This window comes from Staurois parvus, unplaced genomic scaffold, assembly GCF_062004578.1.
Source record: "Staurois parvus isolate SC_StPar_1 unplaced genomic scaffold, SC_StPar_1.0 ptg001221l, whole genome shotgun sequence".
Classification (NCBI taxonomy): Eukaryota; Metazoa; Chordata; class Amphibia; order Anura; family Ranidae; genus Staurois; species Staurois parvus.
In genome coordinates, this window is record NW_028319017.1 from 62,294 (window position 1) to 75,254 (window position 12,961).

Consider the following 12,961-nt stretch of genomic DNA (forward strand, 5'->3'; position numbering starts at 1 on the left):
ATTTTCCTATGCAGGATTCAGTTTCTTTGCACAAGAAATTTATTGCGGATTGTTACACGCGACTAGAGGTAAGAATTCCACGATTATGTTTTATTTACTCCTTACCATGCTATAGCAGAAAGACGGCTACAATGCGGTTCTCTTGTTCTGGAATGGCGTCTATAGACATGCCCCCAGAATGTGCCTCCCGAGCACCCCCCAGGGCATGTATCGGGTGCACTCTGTGACCGCTGTGTCCTTTTGGACACAGCTGATCACAGATCGCGGTAAAGGGCCAATCACAGCGGCTCACAGATTGTGATAAAGGGCAAATCACAGCGGCTCTTTACCATGTGAACAACTGTGTCCAATCACAGCTGATCACAAGTAAACAGGTTGCAGTCTAAGCGCTGAGGAAAGGAAAGCCACTGGCAATTCTGACAGCGCTTTATATACACTGATAATCAGGGCACTGATTATCAGTGCAGCCTCCTCAGTGCAGCCTCACCAGTACCCATCAGTGCAGCCTCCTCAGTGCAGCCTCACCAGTACCCATCAGTGCAGCCTCCTAAGTGCAGCCTCCCCAGTGCCCATCAGTGCAGCCTCCCAGTGCCCATCAGTGCAGCCTCCTCAGTGCAGCCTCACCAGTACCCATCAGTGCAGCCTCCTCAGTGCAGCCTCACCAGTACCCATCAGTGCAGCCTCCTAAGTGCAGCCTCCCCAGTGCCCATCAGTGCAGCCTCCCCAGTGCCCACCAGTGCAGCCTCCCCAGTGCCCACCAGTGCAGCCTCCCCAGTGCCCATCAGTGCAGCCTCCTCAGTGCCCATCAGTGCAGCCTCCTCAGTGCCCATCAGCGCACATCATTGAAGAAGAAAAGTTATTTGCAAAATTTCATGACAAAAACAGAGAAAAGTGATGGCAGAAAAAGACCATGTTTATAGAGTGTATCTGGGTTTTTTTTGGGGGGGAGGGTGTTTTTTTTTTTTTTTTGGTGGGTGGGGGGTGTTTTATTTTGAAAAACTTTTATTTTTTTTTTTAATTTTCAGTCTTTTTCATTTGTTCAGCAAAAAATTAAAAACCCAATGGTGATTGACTTCCACCACAAAAAAAAAAAAGAAAGAAAGAATGTCATATGGGTACCAAAGAAAAGTAGAAGAAATGTTATTTATTAGCAAAATTTTATAATGGAAATGAAGAAAAGTGTGCTTTTTTGTTTTTTTCAAAAGTTTCAGGTGTTTTTTGTTTTATTTAGCCAAAAATAAAAAACTCGGTGGTTAAATACCGCCAAAAAAAGCTCTATTTGAAAAAAATTATAACAATTTCATATGGGTACAGTGCTGCATGACCGCACAATTGTCATTCAAAGTGCGACAGTGCTGAAAATTGACCTGGGCAGGAAGGGGGTGAAAGTGCCCGGTATTGAAGTGGTTAATGGCAAAAGGTCAAAAATATTGTTTTGTTTTGTTTTTTTTTTTTCTCAAAATTGACTTTTTTTTTTTAAATAGCACAAAAAAAGAAAAACCGCACACGTGATCAAATACCATGGAAAAAGAGGTCTATTTGTGGGGGGATAAAGGATGTAAATTTCATTTGGGTGCAGCGTTGCACGACCGCGCAATTGTCCGTTAAAGTAACACAGCGCCGTAACGCAAAACATGGTCTGGTCAGGAAAGGGGTGGGGTCAATCCTCTGGAGGGGGAGGGGTTAAAAGCAGATTTCAGCTACCTTCCTCTGACAGTAGCTCGGTTACCTGACCACTGCAGCAAATTGTAATGGGAACATTTGTGCAGATGGGTTGACGTTCGTTGGAAGGCTTCTATCATGTACTGACATGTTCATGTCTTCTGTTGATCTGCAGGCTGCTAGTTCGGCACTTGGAGGTCCCACCCTGACGCACGCCGTCACCAGAGCTACAAAAATGCTGACCGCGACCGCCATGCCATCGGTGGCCACATCAGTTCAGTCACCTTACAGGCAAGTCAGTGGTGGATGTTTGTTTGCTCCATGTGTCCATACCCTTCGGCGAGCGTTCAAAAGATTACATTTTTGTTACTGGGGATATAACGTCACACCAGTATACCAGAGCTCCAGTCGTTTCTGTGTTTGTTGAAAACTTTTAATAAGCGCATATCTGTCCGGGATGCAGCGATGTGATCACCCGCGCCGTCCCTTCTCTTTTTTATGGCGCCGGCATCTCAACTGTGGGCACCCGGCTGTGACAGCTTCACAGCCGGGTGCCCACTGCGCATGCGCACGTCGCGCTGCGCCTCCTGAATAATCTAGCAGTCTTCTGGAACCTGTGAAGTTTCCCAGAACACTGCGGGGGGGGGGGAGGAGCCAAACTTCCGGCTCAGTTCGCTGCGGCAAACTGGGATAGAAGTGGGAGAGGGTACCTGTCAAAACTAAGTACCCACTCATCCCCCCCCCAAATGTTGCAGGAGAGGAGTACTTAAAGCAGCACTTAACCCCTTTACGCCGTCCGCACACAAATGTGCGTTCTCCCGGCGTCTGGGTCTAGACGCCGAGCGGCCGCACATTTGCTTTCAATGATAAAAAAACGTGCTGAGAGCGCGCCCTGCACGCTCCCAGCACACATGTCTGGTACTCACGGAAAGGTCCCAGTCTTCTCTTTCGATTGGGAACATTCACATGATCCCTAAATCCCGCCTCCCGACTTCTGAAACTCTTTAAGGGCCGGGAGGTGCCGGCGTGAAGGGGTTAACTTCCCCTTTTGGGTGGAGCTCCGTTTTAAGATGTTGGATTGCATTGTATTCATGTTCTCCCTGGTTTAGGGTTACAGATTGGTAACCCCTTTTGTTGTTTAATCACTTGCCGCCAGGCGGCGTACGGGTCCATCGCTTGACTTCAAGTGGTTATACTGGGGTGATCACCTTGTTATAAATATAAATAAACAGCGCAAACATAGACCTCTATATCAAATCAATATACAAAGTGCAAACATATATAGAAAATTATATTAATAGTGAAGTCCATCATGATTAATAAACAACAAAAGTTCAGAAATCTCAAAAATATTTTGTGCAAAAAGAAATTTTCAAATTCTTCTTCTAATATAAAGAAAAAACTTCCACCTTCCACCCGTGAAAACCAACATCAAATGCACTCACCAGATTTAGGTGAGTGAAACGCCTTTTAGGAATTTTTATGGGATCCTAAACCCTCTTTCGTATCCACTCTATAGGAATCCTCACCTTCAGTGTAGGCTCCACCATACAACCGGGGAGAGAAAAATCTCAGATAGTGTAATATTGCAAAATACCATTTATAAGTAATAATGGTGTGACCCTCCTGCGCTCCAAAATGTGTGTTAAACCAAATTGAAATAATAAATGAACCCCAAACAGCTGCTAACATTAAATCATATACCAATGATCAAGTGAATATAAACCATAAAAATGCTGCGCTACATTCAAACTAATTAAAGTAAATGTGGAATTCAATAGCTCAAATAAAATAATAGCAAATAATGATAAATATATAATATTTAAGAAATGTGCTAAGTGATAACACAAAAATAATGAAAAAAAACACAAACTTAAATCAATACGCATGTGCATAAAAAATGCACATACATATATTAGATCACACGTGCAAAAATGTGAAGTGAAGATACATCTAAATCATACACACAAAAACAAAGTCCAATAATGGAGTAAAGTCCAATAATGGAATATAAAAGGTGAAAAAATGTTTTTGTTTTGGTAAACTGTGTTTCCAATATGCTGTAAAGTGACCACAGGTGAAACAAAACGTGCAGGTATCTGGGTGTAGATAACTTGTGAATCCAACCACCTTCTGGATTAGCCTCTCACCTCATCTCTTCGACCCTTGCGGGTCAAAGAGCAGTATGGATCCCTCTCACAGATCCTCCAGGCACCAAAGCACTCCAAAACCACTTCTCAGGATATAATATTCCCACTCAGCTCTTCTCCAAATGTAGATGAAATATCACTTTCCCAGAACAAAACAAAGGGATCCTCCCATAGTGTAGTAAGTTTATTATGCCAAAGGAACATCAAATCTTTAATAAAAATGCACTTACGTAGCAGCCAGTCCACATTAAACCCTCATGCTCTCAAATGAGGATATGTGTATGTAAGTTGGGTGTACAGCTGAGTCCACAGGTGTACCAAGATGGCCGCCACGCCGGAAATACGTCACCGCGCTACGCCGACGCGTTACGTCACAATATCACGTGACTTCATCAGGGCAATATCACGTGATATTGTGACGTAACGCGTCGGCGTAGCGCGGTGACGTATTTCCGGCGTGGCGGCCATCTTGGTACACCTGTGGACTCAGCTGTACACCCAACTTACATACACATATCCTCATTTGAGAGCATGAGGGTTTAATGTGGACTGGCTGCTACGTAAGTGCATTTTTATTAAAGATTTGATGTTCCTTTGGCATAATAAACTTACTACACTATGGGAGGATCCCTTTGTTTTGTTCTGGGAAAGTGATATTTCATCTACATTTGGAGAAGAGCTGAGTGGGAATATTATATCCTGAGAAGTGGTTTTGGAGTGCTTTGGTGCCTGGAGGATCTGTGAGAGGGATCCATACTGCTCTTTGACCCGCAAGGGTCGAAGAGATGAGGTGAGAGGCTAATCCAGAAGGTGGTTGGATTCACAAGTTATCTACACCCAGATACCTGCACGTTTTGTTTCACCTGTGGTCACTTTACAGCATATTGGAAACACAGTTTACCAAAACAAAAACATTTTTTCACCTTTTATATTCCATTATTGGACTTTACTCCATTATTGGACTTTGTTTTTGTGTGTATGATTTAGATGTATCTTCACTTCACATTTTTGCACGTGTGATCTAATATATGTATGTGCATTTTTTATGCACATGCGTATTGATTTAAGTTTGTGTTTTTTTTTCATTATTTTTGTGTTATCACTTAGCACATTTCCTAAATATTATATATTTATCATTATTTGCTATTATTTTATTTGAGCTATTGAATTCCACATTTACCATTTATAAGTAAAATCAAGGATTAAGGCCACTCACATTTAAATCACTTTAAAAAGGCATATTTATTAGGACAAGCTTCTTCCAGATGGACAATGAATGTAAGGCAACCTCCCACGGAATCTCACATCACAGCTCCAGGATACAGCAGAAGCTCCACAGAGACCAAACATGCACAGATCCCAAAAGATGGCCGCTGGAACGCACCGCTCAGCGTGCGCTCCACTCACCGGAAGTGACGTCAGACGTACGGGGTAAAAACCGGAAATGCGTCAACGCGTTTCGCCCCTCCCATCGGGCGTTCTCAAGACCTCAAGATCACCTTGTTACCTTTTTTTTTTTCTTTTTTCTTAAGCCAGTGGTTGGCTCTCTTGTAAAAGCCATCTGAATGGCTAACTAGCCACTCAATTGCTCATGCAAGCAGCAGGAGGGGACGTTGCCTGCACACCACCGCCTTTTTCTGCTGCCCTCTCAGGCTCTCCCTTCCTACTGGGAGACGCGAACATTCTGCCGGCACGCCCACCGGCTATTCAGACACCTGAACAAAACCGGGATCGGCTTTGATCGGGTCTCCACTATGATAACCCGGAAGCGATGACCTGACATCACTTCTGGTTTACCCAGATGTCAGTGGCGCCATTTTTAAAAAAAAATCAAAAGCATCCGAAAACGCTGATCTTGGTGTTTTGAATGCTTTTGATAGCAGAGGAATTTTGTGGCCTTATAGACCCCAGATCCCTCCATAAAGAGTACCTGTCACATGCCTAATGCTGTCACAAGGGATGTTTACATTCTTTGTGACAGCAATAAAAGTACCGTATTTTTCGCTCCATAAGACGCACCTGACCATAAGACGCACCTAGGTTTTAGAGGCAGAAAACAGGAAAAAAAAATTCTGAACTAATGGACTGCAGACACAGTACAGGAGATGACCAGAGACTGTGGACAGCACAGGGATGACCAGAGACTGCGGACACAGTACAGGAGATGACCAGAGACTGCCGACAGCACAGGGATGACCAGAGACTGCGGACAGTACAGGGATGACCAGAGACTGCGGACAGTACAGATGACTGCTGACCTTTGGGGAGGTGGGGAGCGGGTACCTGAATTTGACAGGTACCCGCTCTTCCGCAGAGTTTTTGTTTGATCTTACCTGTTCCTCGATCCAGCCGCGCGCTGTCTTCCCAGCTTCTGTAATGGCGCTCGGCATGACAGCCGGGTGCCCAGTACGCATGAGCGAGAAGCACTTGCGCTTTGTGATTGGTCCGGCGGCTTGTGGGATCTGTCATGTGTCCCAGGTACCGCCTTACCATTCACAAAAAGCACCGCTTCTTGCGCATGCGCACTTGGCACCCGGTTGTCATGCCCACACTACACAAGCCGGAAGACAGCGCGCCGCTGGATAGAGGAACAGGTAAGATCAAAGAAGTAAGAGCGGGTACCTGTCAAATTCAGGTACCCGCTCCCCAAAGGTCAGCAGTCATCTCCATAAGGTCCCGCTGCAGAGCTGAGCGGCCGGCCCGGTATTCTGACACGGCCACGGTGGAAATACCGGACCGGCCACTCCATATTCGCTCCGTAAGACGCACTGACATTTTTCCCCCTTTTTTGGGGGGAAAAAAGTGCGTCTTATGGAGCAAAAAATACGGTAATAAAAAAAAGTTAAAGTGCCCCCGTCCCCCCGTGCTTGCACACACGCGTCTGTTCTGCACACACGTAAACAGACATCGTCAGATCATGGGCAGTAATTCTAGCACTAGACCTCCTCTGGTAACCTGTAAAGGCATTTAAAGTGCCTATAGACAGAAAAAGTTACATTTGTCGCCATTGCACAGGCATTAAGATTCCAAAGAGTATTTCTTCCCAAAAAATTGCGTCTGCAAGCTGCGCAAATACCATGTGACATTAAAAAAAAAAATGGCAAAACCCACCATTTTAATCCGTAGGGTTTCTGCTTTAAAAAAATAATTGTTTGAGGGTTCTAAGACATTTTCTAGCAAATAATACTGATTGTTACATGTAAACAAAAAGTGCCAGAGGAGGCCTGGAGCTCAAGGGGGTAAATTCTCAATAAAACTTTTATGGAACAAAAAAAAGATGAAATTTACACAAAAATAGAACATTTTCTGTAATTTTTTTGCTTGCAGGTCTACTAAGCTGGTCATTATAGAGAGACTTCTGTTACTGGCTGAGCGTTATGTTATCACTATAGAGGTAATTATTTTCTTTTTGTAGTTCAAACTTGTATGAAGCTGGATTATTATTATTATACAGGATTTATATGGCGCCAACAGTTTGCTCAGCGCTTTACAATATAAAGGGAGACAATACAGTTCAATACAAGAGGGTTAGGAGGGCCCTGATCCTTGGAGCTTACAATCTAAAAGGGAGGGGCTAGTGGTACAAAAGGTAATAACTGTGGGGGATGGACTGGTAGGAGGAATAGAAGATTCTGTTATTGGCTGAAGGCGGGATAGGCTTCCCTGAAGAGATAGGTTTTCAGAGATCGCCTGAAAGTGAGCAGAGTAGGAGATAGTCTGATTGGGGTAGAGAGTTCCAGGGGATGGGGGAGGCTCTGGAGAAGTCCTGGGAACGAGCATGGGAGGAGGATCAGTTGTAGAACAATTTGAAACAACATGAAAGTTAGTTGTGCTTTTAATACGTATGCCTCCCTTGTCAGCAGTTAAAAATCAGCAGCTTTAGCGCTTTTTCATTAAATCCTTTCTGCCCCACATCCAATCACCATCCAAATCTTGCCGCCTCAACCTCTGCAACAGCTCCAGAATATGCCCCTTATAACCGATGACACCTCAAAGCTTTTAATTCACTCCCAGGTAATCTCTCGCCTTGACTACTGCAACTCCCTCCTCATTGGATGACCTTTACATAGGCTACCCCCCCCCCTTCAGTCCATCATGAATGTTGCCACCAGACTCCTCTACATGACCAACTGTCTAGTCTCCTCCACCCATCTCTGCCAATCTCCCCCCCCCCCCCCCCCCCCACTGGCTTCGCTCACCCAACTAATGAAATTTAAATTACGACCAACCTACAAAGCCATCCACAATGTGGCCCCCAGCTATATCACCAACCTGGTCTCAAAATACCAACCTGGTCTCAAAATACCAACCAAACTGCCCTCTCCACTCCTCCCGAGACCTCCTGCTCTCTCCACTCCTCCCGAGACCTCCTGCTCTCTCCACTCCTCCCGAGACCTCCTGCTCTCTCCACTCCTCCCGAGACCTCCTGCTCTCTCCACTCCTCCCGAGACCTCCTGCTCTCTCCACTCCTCCCGAGACCTCCTGCTCTCTCCACTCCTCCCGAGACCTCCTGCTCTCTCCACTCCTCCCGCGACCTCCTGCTCTCTCTACTCCTCCCGCGACCTCCTGCTCTCTCCACTCCTCCCGAGACCTCCTGCTCTCTCCACTCCTCCCGAGACCTCCTGCTCTCTCCACTCCTCCCGAGACCTCCTGCTCTCTCCACTCCTCCCGAGACCTCCTGCTCTCTCCACTCCTCCCGAGACCTCCTGCTCTCTCCACTCCTCCCGAGACCTCCTGCTCTCTCCACTCCTCCCGAGACCTCCTGCTCTCTCCACTCCTCCCGAGACCTCCTGCTCTCTCCACTCCTCCCGAGACCTCCTGCTCTCTCCACTCCTCCCGAGACCTCCTGCTCTCTCCACTCCTCCCGAGACCTCCTGCTCTCTCCACTCCTCCCGAGACCTCCTGCTCTCTCCACTCCTCCCGAGACCTCCTGCTCTCTCCACTCCTCCCGAGACCTCCTGCTCTCTCCACTCCTCCCGAGACCTCCTGCTCTCTCCACTCCTCCCGAGACCTCCTGCTCTCTCCACTCCTCCCGAGACCTCCTGCTCTCTCCACTCCTCCCGAGACCTCCTGCTCTCTCCACTCCTCCCGAGACCTCCTGCTCTCTCCACTCCTCCCGAGACCTCCTGCCCACTCCACTCCTCCCGAGACCTCCTGCCCACTCCACTCCTCCCGAGACCTCCTGCCCACTCCACTCCTCCCGAGACCTCCTGCCCTCTCCACTCCCCCCGAGACCTCCTGCCCTCTCCACTCCCCCCGAGACCTCCTGCCCTCTCCACTCCCCCCGAGACCTCCTGCCCTCTCCACTCCCCCCGAGACCTCCTGCCCTCTCCACTCCCCCCGAGACCTCCTGCCCTCTCCACTCCCCCCGAGACCTCCTGCCCTCTCCACTCCCCCCGAGACCTCCTGCCCTCTCCACTCCCCCCGAGACCTCCTGCCCTCTCCACTCCCCCCGAGACCTCCTGCCCTCTCCACTTCCCCCGAGACCTCCTGCCCTCTCCACTCCCCCCGAGACCTCCTGCCCTCTCCACTCCCCCCGAGACCTCCTGCCCTCTCCACTCCCCCCGAGACCTCCTGCCCTCTCCACTCCCCCCGAGACCTCCTGCCCTCTCCACTCCCCCCGAGACCTCCTGCCCTCTCCACTCCCCCCGAGACCTCCTGCCCTCTCCACTCCCCCCGAGACCTCCTGCCCTCTCCACTCCCCCCGAGACCTCCTGCCCTCTCCACTCCCCCCGAGACCTCCTGCCCTCTCCACTCCCCCCGAGACCTCCTGCCCTCTCCACTCCCCCCGAGACCTCCTGCCCTCTCCACTCCCCCCGAGACCTCCTGCCCTCTCCACTCCCCCCGAGACCTCCTGCCCTCTCCACTCCCCCCGAGACCTCCTGCCCTCTCCACTCCCCCCGAGACCTCCTGCCCTCTCCACTCCTCCCGAGACCTCCTGCCCTCTCCACTCCTCCCGAGACCTCCTGCCCTCTCCACTCCTCCCGAGACCTCCTGCCCTCTCCACTCCTCCCGAGACCTCCTGCCCTCTCCACTCCTCCCGAGACCTCCTGCCCTCTCCACTCCTCCCGAGACCTCCTGCCCTCTCCACTCCTCCCGAGACCTCCTTCCCTCTCCACTCCTCCCGAGACCTCCTGCCCTCTCCACTCCTCCCGAGACCTCCTGCCCTCTCCACTCCTCCCGAGACCTCCTGCCCTCTCCACTCTCCACTCCTCCCGAGACCTCCTGCTCTCTAGCTCCCTCGCCACCCCTTCCCAAGTTCACCTCCAGGACTTCTCCAGAGGCTCTCTCCCATCCTCCTGGAACTTTAAGATTTTGAAATGAATGAAGGAAAATGACATTTGTTTGCTGTTGTGCAGGATCTCTACTCTGTTCCACGAACAATTCTACCTCATGGTGCCTCTTTTCATGGACATCTGTTAACTCTGAACCTTAATTACGAGTCAACCAAAGATACTTTCACCATAGAGGTATGTATACGCCTTTGTTTTAAAATGTTCCTAAATGTTGATCTCTGCATTACAAGCACATTTATTTTTTCAATTTAGAGCTGGACTCCTGGTACAAAAATGTAATTTATAAAAAAAAAAAAGTACCTGACGTTATACTTACCTGTACTGTGTAATGGTTTTGCACAGAGCAACCCAAATCCTCTTCTTTTTAGGTCCTGGATCCTCCCCCCTGCTGAGTGCCCCCAGTAGCAAGCCTCTTGCTATGGGGGCACTCGAGCAGGATCGCTGCCGAGCTGTGCTCCTGTGAATAGACATTATTCACACATAAAATGCATGAAGGTAAAAAAAAAAACTTCAGCCTTTAAAAATGCTGCAAATGCAGTAAAATACCTGTTGCTCTGCTAGAAATTCGATGAGCTCCTAACATTTAGTTTGGGCTGACAACCCTGCCCCTGCTGTACTGAAATCCCAAGCAGTGTTGGCAGCCATGTGGGAGTTTGCCGTTGCTGGACTACTGATGAACTTGATAAGGATGCAAAGGGAGATCTCTTTAAGCCACGGTTCACATCTATGCGGCCGTGCGGGCCGCGTTTTGCGCGGGCACGAGAGCCAGTTCATTTGAATGGACTCCCATGCCCTGTGACACGCAGGGAAAGAAGTCCCTACACTTCTTTGGAAAACACAGCCCGCACGGGATCCTCGGTTCCCAGCACGGTTGCGTTTTCCAGTGCGGGCGGTGTGCCATTAGAACTAATGGAACCCGCCCGAGGGTCCGCAGTTCTCTGTGCGGTTGGTGCGGCTGCACGGATTTTCATGCGGATCCACAGCGACACCACCCACACAGATGTGAACCGAGCCTAATGGGACACAGACAAACAATGAACTAACATGGGTTTATCTCTACTCTACCCTATCAAAAAAACGTTTTAGCTATACATATACTTTAAAATGTGATATTGCAGACTTAAGAGGGTCCCATGTTGCTGCTGCTCGCTACAGCCTCCCTTTTCACTACAGACATATTTTGGATCTTCTAATGTCCAAAACTCAGTCCGTGGCTTATCATAGTAACACTCCCTTATAGTATAACAAAGCACTTCATGAATTATTACAGATGCTAATCTGCAGGTGTGGATTTTTTTTTTTTTTTTTTTATCTCATGTAATTAGAGGTGGATCGCTCAAAACATTTGATCAATCGAAAGCTGAATTTCACTTACCAAACTACATGTTGTTTCGATATTTCCAACTTCGGCATGCCCCTTCAAACCCAAATTTCTGGTAGTTTCCCTACAGTGTCTCTGATGGAGCCTCTGGAAGTGATCTATGGCAATGAACTTCGTAAACTGATTTCTGATCTTTTATGAAATGTTGCTTTCCCCAGCTGCATCTCAACTAGCATACTCACTTAAGTCACACTGGGAAGAGGACACTGGTGTTATTGAGGATGAGGACTGGGGTGAAATACTAGAGGCATGTAAACTGGTATCATCCCCCAAGATATTGGACCACCTTACACAATTATTTATTTCGGGTACTTATATAGCGCCATCAATCTACGCAGTGCTGTACATACAGTCAGGTCCATAAATATTGGGACATCGACACAATGCTAACATTTTTGGCTCTATACACCACCACAATGGATTTGAAATGAAAAGAACAAGATGTGCTTTAACTGCAGACTGTCAGTTTTAATTTGAGGGTATTTACATCCAAATCAGGTGAACGGTGTAGGAATTACAACAGTTTGCATATGTGCCTCCCACTTGTTAAGGGATCAAAAGTAATGGGACAATTGGCTTCTCAGCTGTTCCATGGCCAGGTGTGTGTTATTCCCTCATTATCCCAATTACAGTGAGCAGATAAAAGGTCCAGAGTTCATTTCAAGTGTGCTATTTGCATTTGGAATCTGTTGCTGTCAACTCTCAAGATGAGATCCAAAGAGCTGTCACTATCAGTGAAGCCATCATTAGGCTGAAAAAACAAAACAAACCCATCAGAGAGATAGCAAAAACATTAGGCGTGGCCAAAACAACTGTTTGGAACATTCTTAAAAAGAGGGAACGCACCGGTGAGCTCAGCAACACCAAAAGACCCGGAAGACCACGGAAAACAACTGTGGTGGATGACCGAAGAATTCTTTCCCTGGTGAAGAAAACACCCTTCACAACAGTTGGCCAGATCAAGAACACTCTCCAGGAGGTAGGTGTATGTGTGTCAAAGTCACCAATCAAGAGAAGACTTCACCAGAGTGAATACAGAGGGTTCACCACAAGATGGAAACCATTGGTGAGCCTCAAAAACAGGAAGGCCAGATTAGAGTTTGCCAAACGACATCTAAAAAAGCCTTCACAGTTCTGGAACAACATCCTATGGACAGATGAGACCGACATCAACTTGTACCAGAGTGATGGGAAGAGAAGAGTATGGAGAAGGAACTGCTCATGATCCTAAACATACCACCTCATCAGTGAAGCATGGTGGTGGTAGTGTCATGGCGTGGGCATGTATGGCTGCAAATGGAACTGCTTCTCTTGTATTTATTGATGATGTGACTGCTGACAAAAGCAGCCGGATGAATTGTGAAGTGTTTCGGGAATATTATCGGCTCATATTCAGCCAAATGCTTCACAACTCATTGGACGCTTCACAGTGCAGATGGACAATGACCCAAAGCAGACTGCAAAAGCAACCA

At 47.8% G+C, this 12,961-nt stretch overlaps 1 protein-coding gene across 4 annotated transcripts in view; it reads left to right on the forward strand.

Moving 5' to 3' along the window:
* USP24 (ubiquitin specific peptidase 24) overlaps positions 1-12,961 on the forward strand; it is a 167,293-nt gene that overhangs the window by 57,170 nt on the left and 97,162 nt on the right. For all 4 annotated transcript variants that reach the window (XM_089660267.1, XM_089660268.1, XM_089660269.1 and 1 more), the window contains exons 20-23: positions 15-68; positions 1,838-1,953; positions 7,140-7,206; positions 10,172-10,282. In XM_089660267.1, the coding sequence (XP_089516393.1) occupies positions 15-68; positions 1,838-1,953; positions 7,140-7,206; positions 10,172-10,282 (348 nt within the window). The remainder of the gene's footprint in view (positions 1-14; positions 69-1,837; positions 1,954-7,139; positions 7,207-10,171; positions 10,283-12,961) is intronic.